At 47.5% G+C, this 21,780-nt stretch overlaps 1 protein-coding gene and 1 pseudogene across 1 annotated transcript in view; one reads left to right on the top strand and one right to left on the bottom strand.

The window, feature by feature from the left end:
• Vipr2 (vasoactive intestinal peptide receptor 2) overlaps nt 1-16,067 on the top strand; it is a 68,352-nt gene extending 52,285 nt beyond the window's left edge. Inside the window, exons 6-13 of the mRNA XM_076920952.1 lie at nt 1,155-1,296; nt 7,087-7,237; nt 7,914-7,974; nt 9,105-9,174; nt 9,593-9,684; nt 12,553-12,682; nt 12,749-12,790; nt 13,928-16,067. Of these exons, the coding sequence (XP_076777067.1) occupies nt 1,155-1,296; nt 7,087-7,237; nt 7,914-7,974; nt 9,105-9,174; nt 9,593-9,684; nt 12,553-12,682; nt 12,749-12,790; nt 13,928-14,101 (862 nt within the window). The 3' untranslated portion in view covers nt 14,102-16,067. The remainder of the gene's footprint in view (nt 1-1,154; nt 1,297-7,086; nt 7,238-7,913; nt 7,975-9,104; nt 9,175-9,592; nt 9,685-12,552; nt 12,683-12,748; nt 12,791-13,927) is intronic.
• Nucleotides 16,068-19,970: 3,903 nt separating this feature from the next.
• Nucleotides 19,971-21,115, bottom strand: LOC143436689 (chromatin target of PRMT1 protein-like; annotated as a pseudogene).
• Between the last annotated feature and the right edge of the window lie 665 nt (nt 21,116-21,780).

The raw sequence follows: 21,780 nt of genomic DNA, 5'->3' as shown, positions 1-21,780 counted from the left end.
AAATAAAATACAGCTCTACCAAGACAAGAACACGGTGTACAAAAGAAAAGTAGTCCATGCTGCTCTTGCTTTTAACTTTAGATTAATTAAAATACATAAAATTTTAAATCAGCCCACGTTTGGCCATATTTCAGTCTCATTTGTTCATGTAGCTCACAGCTTACGATTGGTCCACTCAGGTCCAGGACTGTGAGAGAGTCAAAGGGAAAGCCAAAGCTTGTGTGGCCAAGAAAGGAGATCAATGGAAGACAACAAACTGTGTCCTTAGTGTCGATATAAAGAGGAGAAAGTTAACTTGTATTAGACGGCAGTGTCCCACCTGGCTTAGTCAGGGCTTCTATTCCTGCACAAAGCATCATGACCAAGAAGCAAGTTGGGGAGGAAACGGTTTATTCAGCTCACACTTCCACATTGCTGTTCATCACCAAAGGAAGTCAGGACTGGAACTCAAGCAGGTCAGGAAGCAGGAGCTGATGCAGAGGCCATGGAGGGGTGCTGTTAACTGGGTTGCTTCCCCTGGCTTGCTCAGCTTGCTTTCTTATAGAACCCAGGACTACCAGCCCAGGGATGCTACCACCCACAATGGGTCCTCCCACCCTTGATCACTAATTGAGAAAATGCCTTACAGTGGATTTCATGGAGGCCTTTCCTCAAGGGAGGCTCCTTTCTCTGTGATAACTCCAGCTTGAGTCAAGTTGACATTCAAAACCAGCCAGTACACCACCTAATTCAGAGAGCCACACATAAGGCCAAGTTTCAGCTGAGGAATGGGTGAGGTCACGGTTGTGTGGCTCTGTGACTCTGTCCCAGAGTAGAAGCATCCGAACATGAAGACCACAAGCTACAACAGAAGATGAGGATAATGGGACACCCACAATTCAGCTACACAACCTGTGTCCTGAAACATATGAGGGGACAGACACAGTTGACTGCAGGCTCAAGACAGCTTCTGGGTAACTTTTGCATTACATATTCATACCGAGCTCCAACCTTAGGGAACAATCTGAGATAAACGGAGAGTTCGTGTGCCGAGACAGGTATCATGATGCAACAAACAAAAACTTTCATAACTGAAGTTAAACAAATGGTAAACTTCATGAGAAGAAAGACTCTAGATGATAATTAAACATCAATTTCTGACTCTCCCACTTCAGGAAGCTGCACTGCACAAGAAACTACATCCACCTGAATCTGTTCCTCTCCTTCATGCTGAGAGCCATCTCTGTGCTGGTCAAGGACAGCGTGCTCTACTCCAGCTCAGGTACACTGCGCTGCCATGACCAGCCAGCCTCCTGGGTAAGACTATCCTGAGGGCAAGATCACTGTGTATGGGGGAGACCCGAGTACCTACTAACCTCTTCGCTCTCAAAAGAGGCCGCAGGATCATCGACCTTCTTTCTCATGCCTGAGCAATGGAAAGAGGCTGGATGAGCTCAGGCCTGTGTCAGCAGACAAGACCAGGGGGTCCACAAGAAAGCTGAGCAGTGTCTAGCCACTGTGTAGGGCTAGGAAACTAAGAGGCACTAGGCCCTGGTGACCAATACTGAAGTGAGTACAGCAGGAGCAGCTGAGAAATCCTTTTGTAGATGAACATACACTTCAGTCTAAATCTTCCAGATTCCAGGGAATCCTTCTACCCATTTTCTAGAGAAAATCAACCCGCATGGTAAATAAACCCCAGGCAGAGCCAGTGGGAAATGCACTTGGTGTAGCTTTGATGAAAGAACAGACAAGGCTGATGACTAGTTTCTGCAACGTAGCATGGGTTCTCTCACAGGCCTGGCCGTTCTGCCTTGGCTCTGCTTGTGGGGATAACAGTGGTGATTGACTACCTACTCAAGCCAACTGGACAGGTATTTGAGAGCCTTCTACGTGCAAGTCTTCCTAGAGTTTTCTCCACTACCATATAATGTTCCATGTTTGGGAATTCGCTGTAGTTCCTGATCTGGGGTCTCAGTTACTTAAAGAGACAGGACAGTGAACTGCCCCCACCTTCCCTTCCCCCTTCCCCCCCCCCCCACTGCATGTGAGTAGATTTATCTGCTAACATTAAGTTTGGCCTGAAGAGAGTTTAATTAGTTTAGTTTTGACACAGCATAGGGCACGTCCGCTGTGTCTAGCCCTCACCATCTGCCTACAGGTAAGCATGTTCTCCAGGGTCATGATATAGAAGTGGGCTTTAAAAGATATCTGTACAACAGCAAAGTCAAAAACAGGATCTACCACCTGGAAAATTCTGCCCCTGGGCATACCTTGCTGTCTCTGAAGCTCTTGTCCTGAGATGAGGGTGTTAGCACCTGCTCACCAGAGGTGAACACTGCAGTGCGGCAGATCAGTTCCCAGAGCTGCCTTTTATGGCTCTGATTCCGTAGCTCTTTCTTAACTGATCCTCAGAGACACCTAGTACCCATCTCTATCTGAAAGCATCCCTGCTTAGCTCTACCTCAGTGAGACCCCAAAAGCCTGAACCCTTCATGTGGAAGGGCAGAGGGAAAGCAGCAGGCACCCCCGAAGTAGAAAAGGCTAGAGTATCGACACCACCCTACCCACCATCTCCACTGTTGCCAGAGCCTACAGGGGAATCCCCACCTCACACTACAGTGTTGAGATCCATCTGGCAACAGTTTGTTTCCCTGCACTGCCATGAATACTTGCTGAACCAGGATTTACCCTGCATCACAAATGATGATACTGGGCTGAGGAAATCCTGCAGTTTTCCCAAGATGCTGAAGTTCCACCCTGAGTACGTGCTAAGGTCAGACACCAGCCAGCATACCCAGGCTAGTGCCAAGGGCTGGGGGGTGAGAACTGAAAATAGGGACTGGTTCCCCCAGCCTGTTTCCCGAGCTATTCTCTGGGGAATAGAGGATCCAGCTGTGCCCCAATACCTGAAGGCCCTGAGATTCCTACACAGAGGAGGCAGTCAGGAGGGACAAAGGTGCAAAGAGGGAGCCAAAGAAGAAAGCCAGAACCCAGCATGGAGGGAGAGAGGAGGAAAAAGACAGTGCTGTCTGAAGAATGATAAAGTTATGAACACATTAGCAAAATAGAGTCAGATTGCAGAATGAGCAACGGGAAACCATTCTTCTACCAGCTCCATTTTTTCCATTTTATTCCTGGATGTATTTCACTAAACCAACATTACTCTCCCAAGTCACCCACCAGAAATGCTCCCCACGGTGTGACAAATTGCTTTTTCCAGGCAGCAGAATGATTCCACACACGAAGAGGCCTCTTCCTGGCCAGGGAAGGCTGGCACAACAACTCTTCCATGTGGCCAGAGGCTACACAGGTTCCTCAACTTCTGGGCAGCTTGCATACGGCAGAGCCGTTTATCACTGGTGATTTGAACAGATTTCTCCAGCGGTCTGCAGGTTCTGAGAATCCTGAGTTACTGCCTGTCTGGGTGAGGGAAGTGGATAAGCCACAGTCCCAAACACTACATCAAGTCCCAGACAGCCACCTAGACAGAAACAGACTCTGTTTGACTATTGAGTGTCCAGGAGAATGAGGAAATAACGGGCCAAAAGTCCAGGCTGGAAATTTGGCTAGGGGTCATCATCCCACACAGCTGATGTCAGAATGGAAGACAAAGGAGCAGAAACAGCGAGTGACTTTGCCCACGTACATGTGCAGAGCATATACAAAAACCTGTGTAGAAACAGGGTTTTTTACACATTTACACAACGCTCATATGCGAGACATTGTTCACACACGTGTACACACATCCCAAGTATGTCTGTGTCCACATGCACCTCAGACACATGAATATGCACATGTGTATATACTCAAACGGAGACTCCCAGACAGAGCCTTGGTCTCTCAGGATCCTGCGAACGATCTGCCTGGCCTTGTTAATCCTTCCATTCTGTCCTTGTACTGACCTAGCAGGACAGCATCAGACCCCCCTACACACACACACACACACACACACATACACACACACACACACCAGACTCCAGTGTTATGTGGTTCAGTGAACAATGTTGTGGAAAATGAGGTCAGAAGAGGATTCCGTGTTGCTCAGACCTCTGGTCCTCACAGGTCACACGTGTTAGCAATGAGCTAAGGGATGGAAATGAAAAGCCGCATTTCTGGTGCCGTTTAGCAAGAACGTGGAATCCTCATAAGCATCCTTCTGCACCTTCTTCTATATAGATGCCCTCAGTCAGCCATGCCCTGTTGTCTGTCATTGACATCACGCCATGACCCACCACAAGGTACAGCATGACTCATCTGACTAGTTCCACAGCACGGGCGCCATCTTGGTTTGGCCCATTGCTGTCATATCTCCAGCTGTTCTCTTCCACACACTGATGTGTTCCTGCTCCTGTGAGGTGGAACTCACAGGTGGATCAATCAGCTCAAAGCGTCTCAGCAACCTGAGCAGACGCAGCAGCGCAGACGCTGCTTCTTACCGTTCTGGAAGACAAAGGTCCAGGACCAAAGTACTGCTGGTTTGGCATCTCATGAGGGCCATAGAGAAAGAACCTCCTTCTCAGCCACATACTCATCTCCTAGCTCCATCTCATGACCTTGTTACCCACCAAAACCCCTCCTGGTACCATCGCCTGGGGCTAGTGCCATACAAAGGGCAGATGTGTCTTAAACTTTAAGCAAATTAATTGATTGCTTTTTGAGAGACACCAGGAAGACTATGACATGAAGGTCTCTCCTTGGTACCTGGTGTCCCTTTCAAAGACACTACCAAGAGCAGCCATCCTTCAGGATTCTCTTCACCTCCCAAAACATGGTCTTATCTTTCCTTGACAAGTTTGTCTATATTGCTGTCTGCTGAAAGGAGCCTTTTATGTTTCTGTTGCAAATGTGTTTCCAGATTCACCACATGTCAGTTGCATTTTGGTGGTCTTCTACTTCACAAACGTTTTCAATATTTTTGTATGCTCAAAATTGTCTCCTAGCCTTCTAGCAATAGATTTGTTTGTGTTTTGGGTTTTCTATTTTTATTAAGAGATATTTGTTCTCAATTTTGTTAATTTATGTCTTTAATGCACTTGTAATTTACTCATTTTGTGTTTTAAAGGAGGATAGTCTTTATCAAGTGTTGAAAAAGCAAGATACATTTAAACAGGTTATCGCCTACCATATTCGTCTCTCAGAGATTTTCTAATTTGTTTCACTCACCATTCCAGTGAGTGATAATGAGTTACAAAATTGTGGATCTTTGTTTTCTTGTCCTCGGGACTGGGTTGTTGGGGCATTTCTGTGCAGGATCCCATGCTAAGATCAGAAGCTGTGGGAATCTTCACTGATGGAGAAGACTACAGCAGTAGGAAGTCTCTGGGGTCTGACTGTTCCTAGAAACAGGAATTGTTCTGTACCTTACTTTCATTTGGAGAAAAAGGAGGCGGCAAAGCTTAAGACTGCAGCTGTGTGGAAGAGGCTGGGCAGGGGTGGAGTTCAGCGTGCTGAGGGCAAGCCCTTCATAGTCATGGAAGCCCTCTGGAAAGGCTCCCATGTTTCCTGTGTGTGATGTAAAACATATAATCGGTATATCTAAACCTTTGGTCTCCTTTCATATAACCAGATGTTTAATCAATCAGGATTTGTGCATAAGTAGAAAACTGCTGCTTTTAAAGGAAAAAAAATTACTTTCAATTCCATCCTCATTTATATATATATATATATATATATATATATATATATATACAGATATATACAATGACGTGTGGAAATCCTGTACTGTGGGTACAAGATGGGATACAATATGTGGGATGGATATGTATAGGATGGGTATATATTGAGTATATACATGTGATATATATATACATATATGTGAATATAAATATATCATATACATATCCATATATATGTGATATATGTTTATACATGTGATATGGGTGAATACATGTATCTGTATGTGGGGTAGGTATAGTTACAATGCATGGACATACATGAAAAAGATAATAAGAGTGGGTATTTAAATTTTGAGAAATCAATTAGAGTTGGAAATAAAGTGTAAAACAAGAAAAATATAGCAAATAAACTATTTTTCATTGGAGTTTTAAAATGATCTTCATCTGAGGGAAAAATGACATATTAAATTAAAGGTTGTCAATTTTTTTTTAAAGTCTAGGAACCTAACTTTGGCCCATCGTTTTTCTTCCTGAACCTCTATCATCTCTTAGGATATGATCATGGTCTGCCAACCTTCTCCGGTGTTCATCTTTTGTCTAGACACAGGGGTTGAGACCAGGGAACTGCAGCTTCACTGGGCAAAGCCTACCATTCCCCCAGCATCCAGACACTGACAGTCTCCCAAGTATCCTGGGCAATGCCCCTGCAAGTACCTCAAGTGTCCATAGCATCGCTCAGGCTAGTTTTATGTCAACTCAACACAAGCTTGAGTCATTCATTGGGCAAGTGAAAACCTCAGTTGAGGAAATACCTCCACCAGATTGGCCTGTGGGCATTTTCTTGATCTATGACTGTTGTGGAAGTGTCTGGCTACTCCTCGTGGCTTCCAATTTGGTTCCTACCTCCAGGTTCCTGCCCTAACTTCCCACAGTGAGGAAGTGTGTCTTGAGAGTTGTGAGATAAGATAAACCCTTCCCTCCCTAAACTGCTTTTGGTCATGGTGTTTCATCGAAGCAATAGAAACCCTAAAACAAGTATCCCACATCATTTTAGCCAGCGCGTGCTCTCCTCTACTGCATGCTCCAGAGCGAGTGAGCCTCTTTGGTGGGCAGTGGAGAAAATACTGAGGGAAGTACATGTCAGAGGGGCCAGGAGTAACCCGGCAGGAAGGAGGACTGAGAAGAAGGAGCTATGTCTGAGCCTGGTGTCCAGGAAGGTGGCCAACAACTGGCTCCCAGGAACTTCCTGCCTATACTTCTTGCTTCAGACAATCAGAAGCTCCCTGCAGATGGTCCCTGGCATTGTATATACAAAGGGCTGTACCCCAGTATAACACATTTTTGGCCTCTGCCAGGCCAAGATATTAACAGTGCCCGTCCAAGTCAGCATGCTGGCTTTGCTTTACAACTTATCCAAACAGAGAGCTTCCCCCGCCTACCATAACTATTTTTACCAACTGGCACGTTCTCTCACTGTCTCTGGTTCCAGGTCGGTTGCAAGCTCAGCCTGGTGTTCTTCCAGTACTGTATTATGGCAAACTTCTACTGGCTTCTGGTGGAGGGTCTCTACCTGCACACCCTCCTGGTAGCCGTCCTTCCTCCCAGCAGATGCTTTCTGGCCTACCTTCTGATCGGATGGGGTAAGGGCTTCATATATTCTCCATCTTGATTCCTATCTCATTTGGCCAAAATATGTAGTTTTCTGCACAAAACCCTACTCCAGGAGCATACTCATAGTCACCTTGGGTACATTGAGGGTTCCGTTGATGTCAACCAAGGAGCTGGTTTTAAATCCTGTAGAATTCGACTTCCATTTGGCAACCCCCTTACCTTAAATGAAACAACTTTTAATAATAATAGCAAAATAATCATTCCTCTCCCTTTTCCCAGTCAGCTCATATCAGCCATGAAAAATCAGAAGAGCAGGTTGATGGCACACCTACCTGCTGCCAGGAGCCCAGCCCTTTTCCAGAGCAGGAAGGGATGAAAGCATGCATGGCTTAGGGAGTAAAACACACAGCCCCTCAGACAACATGGAGCCAGTGAGCATATCTCCCTCTTACTTGGCCTCCCTGTCTTCAACAGACAGGTTTCAGCCCTGTTCAGATTCTCAGCTTTCAGACATATTTGTCCTGGCTATTTAATCAGGTATAAGTGCAAACCTTTATGTATTGATGAAGACATTAAGTGAGAACATCCATATGGTCCTTTGGTTGAAAATTCCTCTTTACAAGTTCTGGTTCCTGGGTACCAGGTATACAGGGGTTCTGCTTCTCACTCATGACCATGAGCCAATCTGATGGGATCTCTCCACAGGCATCCCCAGTGTGTGTATAGGTGCATGGACAGCAACCCGCCTCTCTTTAGAAGACACAGGGTAAGTGCTGTGTGTGCATTCATGCCGGTGAAACAAGGACTGCCAGTGCTGGTTGAATATCTGGGAGTTAAAGAAGTTTGTACCATTAGAGACAAAAGTCTTGCAATCAGTCAAGACATTTCTGGACAACATTTAGCACCCCCTGATTAGAAGACATGTGGATGGTCATGGGCAAGACTCAGTACGCATTTCAGTATTTAGAAGATAGCCTAAACCTATGCTGGGTTTAGCTAAAATAGCAACAAGCCAGGCAGAATGAGTGATACTTTGCATGTCCCCAAGACAGCCAAGCAGAAACAAGCAGGTTTACGGGGGTGGGAGGGGGGAGGAGGGGAGAAATGCATTGAGATCAGGCTATGTGGCTGCCTGGATGGCCTCTGTGAGCTCCTTTTCTGACAACCTCTGAGCCCAATGATAGTAACAGGCATCCCTAGGCTAAATGTATCTCACAAAAGACCCCAGGGTATCAACTGTCCACTGGAGAGATATCACTCTGAGTAGTTGGTCTAAGCCAACCCTTTTCTTTAGTTTGTGACTCTACACTAACAACAAAAATGAAACCCCATCCATTCAGCCCAGCAGTTGTTCCTCCAGCTGGGTTCGCTGGCCCAGTCACCCTTGGGTAAGGAGGACTGACAACTGAGGTAGTATCAGCTGGAAGGCACTCTTTGCTCTATGGTTTGGAGGTCTCAGAGCCAGCTCAATTGTCCATGTCACATTGCCAAACTGGCTGGGTCCCTAGGCCCTGGAACTCTGCCCTTGCTGGAACAGTCACTGCCCACTGTGATCTATAGCCTTGAAGGAAGAAAGGGGCCTTCATGACATCAAGAGAGATGAGAGCACATACCTTGAATTCCCACAGCTCTGAGACTTACCAACCCTGGAGCTTCATTCCATGCTACCTCGCCATTAGCAGACTGTCAGGTATACTCACCAGGGAAAGCTTCTTCATTCAACACCCAGGGCGGTTAGATCTAGTTGGAGGTGACTGTGCAATCTGAGTCTGATTGGCACATCAAGTTTAAGACCCAAGAAGGGATGTGAGAATCAGTCCTCACCCAAACCGTTCTGCACAGAACCTAGTTTGTATGTTGAGTCAGAGTGACACCAGTTTCTTTCTCTCTTAACAGTTGCTGGGACACAAACGACCACAGCATCCCCTGGTGGGTCATTCGGATGCCCATTCTAATTTCTATTGTAGTAAGTAGCTGCCTGTGGAGAGCCTGTGCTCTGCTTTTCTTTTGTGTACCTGTACCATGCAGAGTGTAGCCAACATGCTTTCACTGTGTGCACATGGCTACCACCTTCCTAGGGCCCCGTCACCCCCAGAACAATACCCAGGGAAGAGTAGACTCCAAGGCAATAAGACCAGAAGGATTCTAGGCTTGGAGGAGACTAAAATAGTCTGTTGCCCATCTCCAGCTGCTCAGATAACTACAACCTTATGCAGTAGTACCCTTAATGCCCACACGAGGTCCTCTTTGGTGCAGTGGGCAGACCTAGTGCCTGGGGTAGATGGTGCCTGGGGTAGATGGTGGCTATATCCTATAGATGGGTGGCCAGGGATAAGATTTAAAGGTGCTCACAGGTCACATCCTCCTTTGCTGTCTCTGTGCAGGTCAACTTTGCCCTCTTTATCAGCATCGTTCGGATCTTACTTCAGAAGCTTACTTCTCCAGATGTTGGTGGCAATGACCAGTCACAGTACAAGTGAGTATCTGCTTGTCCAGCATGAGAAATGGACAATGAAGTTCATGGAGAGTAGAGCCCAATGCCAAGCTGTAGAAGGTCCTCAGGTTATCCAGGTGGCCCTTTAAGGCTCAACGTGCACTGACACTGGAGTCTTCCAGCCCAGCACTAAAAGGGGCCAAGAAGACACACTGAAAGGATGATGGTGCTAAAACTAAGAACATTCTCTCATGTTTGCCATGGTGCATGGAGCTTTGATGTGAGGGTGTTTCTTAAATGTGTGTCCTTTCTACGATGTCACGGTGTGACATCTCCCTTTGACCACACACTGCTCTTCATATTGTCTGTCCTCCCCACCAGACCTTGGGACTGGGACACACAAGCACAGTTGGCGCTTTGTGCCTAGACCTGCTTTAGCAATAATCTAAGAAGCTGTGTGTCACTTAGAAGGGCACAGGGTTGGAGGTCATGAATGTCACTAGCTAATTTATGATTGTCCGAGGAATCAATAGATTACCCATAATTCACAAAGAAAAAAAAATAGTTCCCAACTGAGGTATGATGAGAACATGAATTTGACAATGCTGTATTTGATACAGCTCAGGGCCCTGGGCTCATATGATGCTGTGCTGGCTAAGAGCTGCATCACCCTGACAGGTCACAGCTCCCAGTCAGATGGAAGTTAGCACCTGCACCCAGGCTGCTTTTCAGAGGGAAAAAAAATGCAGTGTGATCTGAGGGCTGACCCAGCAGTATGGCAGAGCAGAGAGGGGCCTGCCCTGTATAGACTGGATATTTGCCTGTTGGGTTTGAGAAACGACTGAAAAACATTCAGTGCCTGGAACAGAAGAGTGGAGAAAGGACTTGATAGGCATTCGAGTCTTAGTTGTGTCACGCTGAGCACACATACAAGAAATAAGTTTCTCTTTGTGGAGGAAACCAGCCGGGCTACACATAACAAGGTATAAGCTGCCACATGGTGCCTGATCGGAGATAATGGTTCTCAGGCATCTCCTCTGCAGCCCTGGAAAGCAGGGCGGGCATTCTTAGTCGCCTTTCAATTGAATTTGGATTTTCGGCAAATCCTGTTTAGTGTCGGTGCTGACCTTTTCTCTGGGCTCCTGGGGAGTGTTAGTTAAGGTCTTGGGATGGATACTTTTATTTTGGAAACAATTATATAGAATAATGAAGTCTGTGCTCTTCCAGGGTGATAAGAAGGGCAGAGGGCTGTTTCACCCTTTGGGTTGTAGCAAATAAAGACTAAAGACCTTCCTCTCCCACAGGATTTCCTAGGGACAAATGTGTAGATAGGACCTGGCAGCTTCCAAATAACCTCGGTTCAGGAGCCTGGTGACCCACCCTGCTGGGCACAGAGCCTTGAGGGTGTGCATTTGCAAGGCAGCAGCTGCAATGACATCCTGTTGGTAGAGACACCTACCACTTGCACCATGACCATCACAGAAAGGACCGGGCGTCTGTGAAGGTTATCAAACAGATAAAAACCCTGCCCTTAATCCCTCACCCCATAGGACCCAACATGTGGAAGAGGCAAACATCTCTAGAACTTGCATACCCTGCATCTTACTTAGGGTTTCTATTGCTGTGGTGAAACACCATGACCAACAAGCAAGTTAAGTAGGAAAGAGTTTATGCAGCTTACATTTCCACAGCAGCGTTCATTATTGAAAGAAGTCAGGACACGAACTCAAACAGAGAAAGATCCTGTAGACAGGAGCTGATGCAGAGGCCATGGAGGGTGCTGCTTACTGGCTTGCTCCTCATGGCTTTCTCAGCCTGCTTTCTTATAGAACCCAGGACCACCAGCCCAGGGGTAGCCTCACCCACTGGGCTAGGCACTCCCCCATTGATCACCAGTTAAGAAAATGCCTTATAGCTGGACCTTTTGGAGGCAGTTCCTCAATTGAGATTACCTCCTTTCAGATGACTCTAGCTTGTGTGGAGTTAACGAGGAAACCTTGAAAGTAAGTGAGAGAAAGTTGATTATTTTTTTTTCTCCTGTGTTGAAGGTAATGAAAGGAAAAAGAGAAACAGGAACCAGGAGGAGCCTAATGTCTTCCCTAGCTGAATCTCAGGGATATAGGCTGTGTGCTTAGTGATAGTAAGAAGGCAAGCGAGGGCTTCCACATACCTGCACACCCTCCAGGTGGCCGCTCAGATGAGCATGCGCTCCTGAGCAGTGGGAGGCACCTGGGAATGGTAAGCTGGATACCTGGTTTCTAGTGTGGGACCAATAGAGCAGGATAAGAACAGTAGACATCACTGGGAACTGGGCAGAAGCTGCAGATTCTCAGGCTGTTGCCCAACCCTTCCTGTTCCAGAATTCTGATGAGGCCTGGGATCTGAGCTGCAACAAGGCCTCTTCATGGTTTCAACTCAGTAGAAGTCTAAGAAGCTTTGGCTGAGATAACTCAGATTCCAGGAAACACTAATCCCATATCAATTGGTGTCTATATCAGTAATGGAAGACCCCCTGATTGTTTTGGGGGTGCTGCATGCAATCCCCACCCAGCCACCCAGAATGGAATCCAGGGTCTTGCTCCTAGGAGGCTTTGTCATTGAATAGCCCAGCCCCACCAGAATTATTTGTCCAAGAGTAGTGTGGTCCAGCAGTTGGCACTCGTGACAAAGGACACTAAGTCCCCTGAAAGCTGGTGAGTCACACAATATAACCCTGTAAGAATCTCATCTTCATGAGCGAACTCGCATGTCCACATTTGAGAATTCTGACCAAATGGGCGAAGAAGGGTGTTCACTGGCACATAGAGTAAGCATTTGTGTGTTCCCTGACTGCTTCAGTCTGAAATCCCTCATGATCTCAGGTGAGGGAAGTGAGAAGCACAAAGCATCATGTCCTTCTCCTTCTACCAGGAGGCTCGCCAAGTCCACTCTGCTGCTAATCCCACTGTTTGGCGTCCACTACATGGTGTTTGCTGCCTTCCCCATTGGCATCTCCTCCACGTACCAGATCCTGTTTGAGTTATGTGTTGGGTCCTTCCAGGTAAGTATGGGAGGTGCTGTGGGTGCCGCAAACTGTGGGCAGCTCTGACACTCTGTCTCTTTGCAGGGCTTGGTGGTAGCAGTTCTGTACTGCTTCCTGAACAGTGAGGTAAGTCCTCTGTCAGCTGGAACTGGGCCCTGACATTGGGTCAGGATTTGGCCCTATCATCAACCTCTGCCCAACTATGCCCCCTTGCAACCAAGCCCAAACTTGGTTTCTAAAGTTCCTCTTAGCAAGACTTTCACTCCTTCCAGCAAAATTGCACCTCTGTCCTCCACCCAATATCCCCTTTATGATCAGTATATTTGATTGATTGATTGATTGACTGACTGACTGACTGACTGACTGATTGATTGTATATGAGTGCTCTATCTGCATGTACACTTGCATGCCAGAAGAGGTCATCAGATCCCATTACAGATGGTTGTGAGCCACCATGTGGTTGCTGGAAATTGAACTCAGGACATTTGGACAGTGCTCTTAACCACTGAGCCATCTCTCCAGTCCCCAGGATCAGCATTTTACTCTTCAACCCAGAACTGGGTCCAAGAAGATGTGGTGTTAGTGGGAGGGGCTGGGCCTCATTGAGAGATGCATCACTGTCCCAAAATGACATGAGAGCCTAGTTCTTCTTATGTAAACACTCTGTCCATGCACCTCCAATCCTTAGAGTCTATTTACCCTAGGTATTGCTGTCTCTGTATGACCTTCACCTGATGGCCAGCCCCTTTTCTAGTCACTAAGGAAGGCTTTTACAGAGCCAACATCCTTTTCCCCTCCCAACACCTTCCTCACTCAGAGTCTTTAAAGTGGGAAGACATTGATGAAGGTCCTACAGGATCCATAGGGCTGTGCTAAGGCAAAACATACAACATACTACATTAGACTCACCAGTATCCATAAGGCTATACCCTTTTCTGTGCATCGCCCCCCATGTCCAGCCCCCATGCTACCTTAGTGTAGCCTGCTAGTGTCTGGTATTCACATGCATCAAAGCCAGACCATCTCCTCCAGCTCTCCATTCTGCTGGCCCCTGTACACTCACCCATCGCCTTCCTGAGGCCTGAAGATTACTTCCAGGAATGGGGGTGGGCCAGACCACTCATCCCATGGCCACTAGAGAAGACTCTAAACCTACAACAGCCGTTTGCTGTCTAGTGGTTGAATCCATGCTGCATGCTTCCTTGGAGGATTCATGAGTTCCTGCATTCCAAGCTGACTCTTCACTAACACCCTCATCCCCAGGTACAGTGTGAACTGAAAAGAAGGTGGCGAGGCCTCTGTCTGACCCAACCCGGGAGCCGGGACTACCGGCTGCACAGCTGGTCCATGTCCCGGAATGGCTCAGAAAGCGCCCTACAGATCCACCGAGGATCCCGCACCCAGTCCTTCCTGCAGTCAGAGACCTCGGTCATTTAGCTGTGTCCCCTCACATGGAGCTGACAATGCTGCTGGGTTTGACATATGTGTTTGCCATCTTCCTCTGCTGCCCCAGTGTCTGGTGCCTTATTGGGTCAGCCCTGGCCCTTAAGTCTGATCCTCGTGTGTAACTTGATTGAGACACCAATTATTATTGTCAAGCTCTAGCCTTTAAGCCATCCTCTTTATAATATGGCTCAACCGTATAGACAGGTCTACTTTCAAACACAGCAAGGAAGACGGGGGGCCCAGAACATCAAAACAGGACTCTAGTACCTCCAAAGAGATCAAGGAGAAAGACTCCAGTTCCCCTACTGCCTCCTGTCAGGAGGAGCCAGGTCCAGAACCAAGTGAGCATCACCACCCTGCGGCACCCAACACATGCCTAGGGATGTCTCTGACATTCCTCCTCAGTCTATGGCATACCAAGAGAAACAGCTGAGAGCAACCTTCTCTTCCTAGAACTTCCTGATCCCCAGAGCCTTGAGTTCTGTCCTATGGGACTCCATCTGACAGCCACACCCTTGCCATTCCTGGGACCATCTGGTAGTGACCAAAGATAAATCAGGGGAGGATGTTCATGGTTCAGCAGCCAAGCCAGGAACTCATATCCTCCTGGGGCACTTAGCATCTGCTGCTTCCTGCAAGTGGTGAGCAGCTCTGGATCCCAGGCTGCCTGTTGGCATGAAGGCCCTTGTGACTTATCCATTCAGCCAAGGGCTGTTCTCTAGCCAATAGAAAACTGTTCCGGTGTTAAAGAGAATCACCATCTTAAGATTGTTTAAAAAGAGAATTATGTTATCAAAAGTATAAAATGGCATCAAGTATTCCTACATGATAGTTGCCAATAACAATCCCTTATTTTTCCCGATGTTATCTGCAACTGTGGACAAACAGACCTGAGGAAATGCTTGCCGTGATTAAAAAGCATCTGAAGACAGAGTGTCTTTCCCTGCCGTGCACTGAGACCCTAGAAGACTATGTCATGGCCCAGTGCAAGGACTGTAGGTTCTGGAACTAGTGTTCTGGCACTGTCTATGTAACTTTCCACCAACACACACACACACACACACACACACACACACACACAAAGCATAAGAACTGCAAAATGTTTTTCCTGTGGTTTCTGTGGCATGTAGGCTCTGGCAAGTATGAATACCAGTGATCTCAACAATTGTGCCAGAGCCAGAGGTCTCGGGGTCAAGAAATCACAAAGGTAAGGGCTCTCCTCCCAGTATGTGGGTGCTTTAGTTCAGCAGAGAAGTATCCAGAAGCTAGCTGAGGCCCAGTGGCCAGACATCTGACCTGAAGGTCTGTGCCACAGAACTGCCCTGGACTTTTGTCTCGATCAACTCTCGAAAAGCCTCCAGTTTGTCTGCAACTGCATGATACAGACACCTCAGATGATCTAGAAAACACCACTAACCTACTGCCTTCCAGGACTACAAGGCTAGAGAACAGGTCGTGGGGAGCAAATGGCCTAGGTTAGGAACATTTAAAAAGAGCTGTTGTCAGTGACGATAGTTGGGGGCTACGAGCCCTGGTGTCAGCCTTGCCTCTCTTCATACAGAGCCCACTGTGTAATCCAGCACTTCTGAGGATACATAGTTCTCCTGTATCTGACAGTCCTATCAACAACTGGGTATGACCCTGCCATGACCCAAAAAGACATGTAAAACCTGTGAACACAAGCAATCACTGATTACACACGGAACATTCAGATGTACAGGGACACCCTTCCCTCAGCCCAGCATGTGCTAGTGTGTGCTACACAGAGCTGGGTCCTCTCCCTGGTAAAGAGATGGGCTGATCACCAAGTGGCCACTGCTGGAACTCACCAGTAGCAGACGTGTGGTAACCACATAGCCAGCATGTGATCTTACATGTTATATGTGAAATATCTACAAACACACCACAGAGTGGAACCGAGCTGTGTGTATACCGCAATAAACCTGATTTCATTCTGTGTGAGAGTCTGCTATAAATAAATGATGCTGGGGCCCTAGAGCAGAGCCGCCTGCTGCTAAACCCTGAGCGCCCTGACTCTGGACCGTCCTGTCTACAATTCCTCATAGAAGAAGTTGGGTCTGAGGTACCCAAGATGTAAAAGTGGCAACCATGAGGATGTGCCCGGCATAGCTGGCTATTCCTACCCTGCAGCCATAATCTGCTCCCGCAGCTCTACAGAACCTGAGCCTTGTCAACAAAGCAAGCTGAAATGTGTGTGTGTGTGCATGTGTGTGCGTGTGTATGCGTGTACGTGCGTGTGTGTGCGTGCGTCTGCGCATGTGCGCGTGTGTGTGTGTGTGTGTGTGTGTGTGTGTGTGTGCGCACACACACACACACACACACTCTTATTTGTGGGTACTAGTCTATACTGACCCTTAGCCACTAGAAAAGTAAACTGTTTCTACTCCACACAGCACACTGCTGCCGAGTAGTCAGGAACACTGTACACTGGTGTCAAATCCTCAAGAGCATGAACAGAGAAGTCAGTCCGACAGCTTCTAGGGAATATCCTCAGAGAAAGCAGCAGGATGGGAGAGGAGGGCTCTGCAGGGCCCTCTAGGATCACAGTTGTCCTGTCTGATTAGGGACGCTTGGAATGAGGTGCTCTAAACAGAACAGCTCTGCAGATGGGCCCAAGGGAGTCAGCCTGCTGGAACAGCTGGGAACCACACTGAGAACCAGCTCCATCTGTATGAATACACGCGCCTGCTCTTCCTTCTCATCACACGCCAGCCATTTTAAATCAGCCGCTTCAGATTGTGGGAACTTTAGGAGATGGGAAACCCTAGATTTGTGGCCGATTGTCATGCAGAAAGCAGAATGCTCTGAGCTCAGCCTCCAGCCCCAGAGATTGTGAACTGGATGCGGGTCCCAGGCCTGTTTTGTCACACAGACAATTCCTTCCCTTTTTCCTCTCTTTTTACTCGTGGAAATTAGGTCAAGCTGCATACAGGTTTTTAGCCAGCTTTGTTCATGCAAACCAGAGCGGAGGTCTTTCCTTTATAAACATAGGGAAGTTCATTTTTTTTTTTCTTTTTCAGGACAAGGTCCAGGTTTCAAGTCCCCATTCTCCCACTTCAGCCCCCAGAGTATCTGGGATCAGAGGTGTGTCCCCCACTGCCTAACTCAGAGCTACAGTATTTTCAGCAATTCCTTAATAGTGGATCGATTCCTTGAATAGAATTGAGGGCACTCATCTCTAGGCTAGCCCGAGGACTGGGACCCGGGGTGGCAGAAGGCTGCCCCTTGCCACACTTAGAGGTGCTACGCCCTTTGGTAAACCCAGCCCTGTTAATACTTTTTCATCACTCCCTATGGCTGCTTGGACAATGTCCACGAGGGCATTCGTGTCTGTAATCGAGAGGGACTCCGAGCTTCATCTCTTCAGCTTCCCTCTAAATCTAGTTTAAAGCAGAACCTTGGCCTGGGTGAGTGGGCAGCCTCCCTCTGCTCGAGCCATTCACAAATGGACTTCTTTATTATTGGCAAACGGGGACAAGGACAGGACAGGCGACCCAGTGGAAGTCAGCTCTCTCTTTAGGCTGTCATCATCACTGCCAGCAGGAGCCTCAGCATGTGCTGTGGGGACTTAGCCCTCACAAAGGATTTGGGACATGTTTTATATAGAAAACTGTTCTTTTTAGATGAAAAGAAAAGGGACCCTCCCTTCCTTTGTGTTCTCTGAGGAATTAACAAGGGAAGTGGAGCCAGTGGCCATGTCAGCAGGTGGTCACCTGGCTGCTGAAGACAATGCCTCTTCTGGACCTGCAGGAAAGACACTTGCTCCCCAAAGTTGCTTGGTACCTTTTCAAAAGCTGCTTCTATTGAACAGCTGGAGCCGAAGACAACACTGGAGGGTGATTACAAAGCAGAGACAGACTGCTCTCCTTTCAAAAGTCAGGGTTTTCATAGCCTCACGTGTGGAAGTTTTATGTAAAATCCCCAAAAGGCACCGAAATTCAATGTCCTTCCAAAACCCAAGCCATTGTGGTTCAAATAACGTAGTTATAAACATAAAATGTAAACTGGATTTTTTTTAATCATAAATGATTACCCTCCTTTCAGATTCAAACACACACACACACACACACACACACACAAACTCCCCACTCCCATGCGTTGCTGCTTGTGTGCTGACTTCCCTATTGCAATGTGGGCCTTTACCTGCACTTCTTCCTCGTGGGTGATATCAGAGAAAGTATTCTTCAATCTACCAGCACTGGCGTGGAGTGGATTCTCAACTCCAATACCTGACTCCTGGTGAGGCCCAGTCATCCTAGAGTCTCCAGTTCATTATCCCTTGGCCCCGACCTCTGCACCTCCCTGCACCTGCCTCTTCTCTCTCTCCAGAGAGGGAGAATCCTCCTCCAGGAAGTGAGGGAAATGGGCAGGGTTGGAGGGCAGCAATCCAGGCGAGGCTGAGTGCTTAGAGGTGAGAGGCCATGTAGGGTTGTGGGGAAGATGCAATAGTGAGTGACCCAGAGGGTTAAGAGGCATTGTCAGCCGAGCCCAGAAACAGAACCCAAGATCCAGGTAGTCGTGGAATTAAGGGCCTGTCTTAGTTAGGGTTTTCCTGCTGTGAAGAGACACCATGACCAAGGCAACTCTTAGAAGGACAACATTTGATTGGGACTGACTTACAGGTTCAGAGGTTCAGTCCATTATCATCAAGGCTGGAACATGGCAGCATCCAGGCAGGCGTGGTGCAGGAGGAGCTGAGAGTTCTACATCTTCATCTGAAGGCTGCTAGAAAATACTGACTTCTGGGCAGCTAGGATGAGGATCCCACGCCCACAGTGACACACCTACTTCAACAATGCCATACCTCCAAAAAGCCACTCCCTGAGCCAAGCATGTTCAAACCATGACAGAGCCCAAGGCAAAAGAGATAGCAAAGTGGGGCAGACTGAGTCCAAACAGTGAGCGGGACCTCTTCAGAGCAGCACCAAGCACAGGGTGTGGGGTGGAGGCTGCCTGGAGTTCAATCCCAAACCAGCCCTGGCTTCTCAGAGGCCCCATCCAGGTTTAGGACGAGACCCTTGTGGCTGGCATTCCCTGCTCTCCCCAGGGTCAGTCACACCCGAATGGGGAAGCAGCTCCCCATGGGAGCCACAGTGGGTCAGGGCAGCATATGTATGACCATCATCAGGAATGAAACGGACTCCACAAGACTCTGGGTCTGGAAGCAAGCTGTGCCTCCTCAGCAGAGGCTTCCTGACCTCCCTACAGGGTCTCACTCTGATAACCGTTGTACAGAGGCCAACGTGATTTATGCTCCCTAACAGATGCGAGACCTTCTTCACCCAGGCATCTTGCAAATGTGCCCTACACTTGGTCACCACGAGGACCTACCTGTGTGGACCTGCTCCAGAGCCGCCGTGTGTGCTAGAATAGACTTGTTGATAACCTTTTTAGCAAAAACTTGAAAAGCCAGGAAGAATACGAAAAATGGTGCACTCTCCAAATAAGTAAGAGTACAGTTAGGTGCTCTGGTGGCCTATAAAAACGACAGTGACGGTAAATCCAAGCTACGCATAGCATAATGAAAAATATTTGATGGTTTTAATACAATGAATTACCATAATATAATATCCATTGTATCGTGCAACATATTAGTTCCCAAGTTTATTCACTCTAATTTCTTCTTCTTCTTTTAATTGGGAGAACAATTCCGTATAATGGACCAGAGATACAAGATTCCATTGAAACTGCGCTGCTGACAAAATATGGTTGAACGTAAACCTCAAGAGAGTCAAATACAACCGGTTAAGTGGATTAGACAGAGATCGGTTCTGGATAAACATAGGTAACTACATTTCCACACTGACAGCCCATGACCCCTCCCCAGCAGTCCGTCTGTAACCAGTCTCCCACCTGTGTCTGGATAAACAAACAAACAAAAAAAACCCAAACAACCAAATCAAAGGAAAACGGGGTTTCATATGACACTGTCAAAAAGCAGATGGAACAGACTAAACGCGCCAGCAGGCTGCAGGTAAGTCCACAGCCTATTGTGCTGGTCCTTCCAGCATCCATCGGTTTCTTCTTTTGTTTCCTCAAGGCTGTTTAACAGAAGCGGTGACTTTAGAGTCTAACGGGCAGGGAGGTAATCGGACTTCAGTCGCTGGTTTCAGGATCTGTCTGTGCCATGTAGACATCCGATTCAGCATCCAGGTATCCTTTAGTTTTCTACATGTGTGCATCCAATTGGTTGTCCCACTGTTCTTTGGTCATAAGGGCGAGTAAGGGCACCTCTCCTCCATGACCTCGGGCTCTACTTCCAAAGCCGACCTATCACACCCAGAGCTCTTCCGATGCTCATACCGATTCTGATATGACCTATAGCTCCACGCCCTAGGCTCCCCTCTCCCAGGACCTACAGGACCTCGAACACCACCCGTTCTTAAGCCCATTCGTGGGGCTACAGCCCCTTCACTCTTGAAGCGGCATCCAGCCCCTAAGCAGTGGGTTGGCCTCTGCATCCAACTGCTCCCCTCTCCAGGGCTTCTATGGGTCGGCCGAAACATGCCTGGTTGTTAATCTTGCCCAGGCTTTAAGCTCTTCCTTCTGCTTAAGTTTTAATGCTGCCTGGACAGGCGGTCTATTCTCCAACTTCTGGGCCAGTCTTGAGTTTCTGGCACTGGCTAGCTGCCGCTGCCGCTGCTGCTTCTCTGCATCAAAGCCCGTCGTTTATTACTGGCCTGGGCTGTTTGTTCTTCAACATTTCAGTAAAGCACTCGTTTAGAGGAGTTTTGGTGGTGCTTTTTAGCACAACTTTCGGTGCTGACTGTGCAGTCATCTTCAAATCCAGGAACCGAAGGCGCTCCTGGGACTTCCTCCACCCGCGGCTGCAGCGGCTAGGCTAGGCTCTGGCCAAACCTGAGCTGATAGCAGATTGCTCAGGTTAACTAGCTGGGTGATTGGGTTTGATGCTTAAAGATAGGATGCAAAGGCCCCTCGTTGTGGGTTGGGTATCTAGCCGCCGTTTCTCCCGCTTGTCAGGCCTGCCCTTCCTGCCTCTGTGCCACCTCAGCTGGCTCCACCAAAACAACAAAAATAGTTGTAAAGTAAATATAAATGAATAAATAAATAATCTATTTACTCTAATTTCTAAAAATAAACTTTGAAGTGTACATTGCACTTAACCCAGCAATTTTATTTCTGGAACTCTTCCCTAATTTAATACTCCAAGTTAAACATAGTCATAGCAATGATATTAAAAAAAATAAAACTAAAAATAATCTAATGTTCCATCATTAAAGAATGAATAAATAGTTATTGAGAACATAGAATAAATATTCTTGCTTTGCAGCCCATTTGAAGAAGGTAATTCTAAGGACTGTGTCCTCAGGACCATACACAGAAACACCAGCTCGCTATACTGTGTCACCTGGGAACATCCAGCAGAACGGAAACTGCTTGCCCAGCCTGAAGCCTGCAACTTCCACCACTGCATTCTTCACAGTAATTAACTCTGTCAAGCAAACCATGAGTAACGCAGCACAAATTACATGACCTAGTTACCCACCTAGCAATGATACTATGTAACACAATGAAGGACAGCCACTTTTGATCAGATAAACCAGAAAAGGGGAGAGCATGGCTTATTCCACACCCAGAGTTGTAATCTTTGTGCATGTAGACAACACCACTAACCAGCATGGCATCTC

Source organism: Arvicanthis niloticus, chromosome 23, assembly GCF_011762505.2.
Source record: "Arvicanthis niloticus isolate mArvNil1 chromosome 23, mArvNil1.pat.X, whole genome shotgun sequence".
In the NCBI taxonomy this organism is placed as follows: Eukaryota; Metazoa; Chordata; class Mammalia; order Rodentia; family Muridae; genus Arvicanthis; species Arvicanthis niloticus.
The sequence above is the reverse complement of the archived record's forward strand: the minus strand, read 5'-3'. Positions and strand labels throughout refer to the sequence as shown.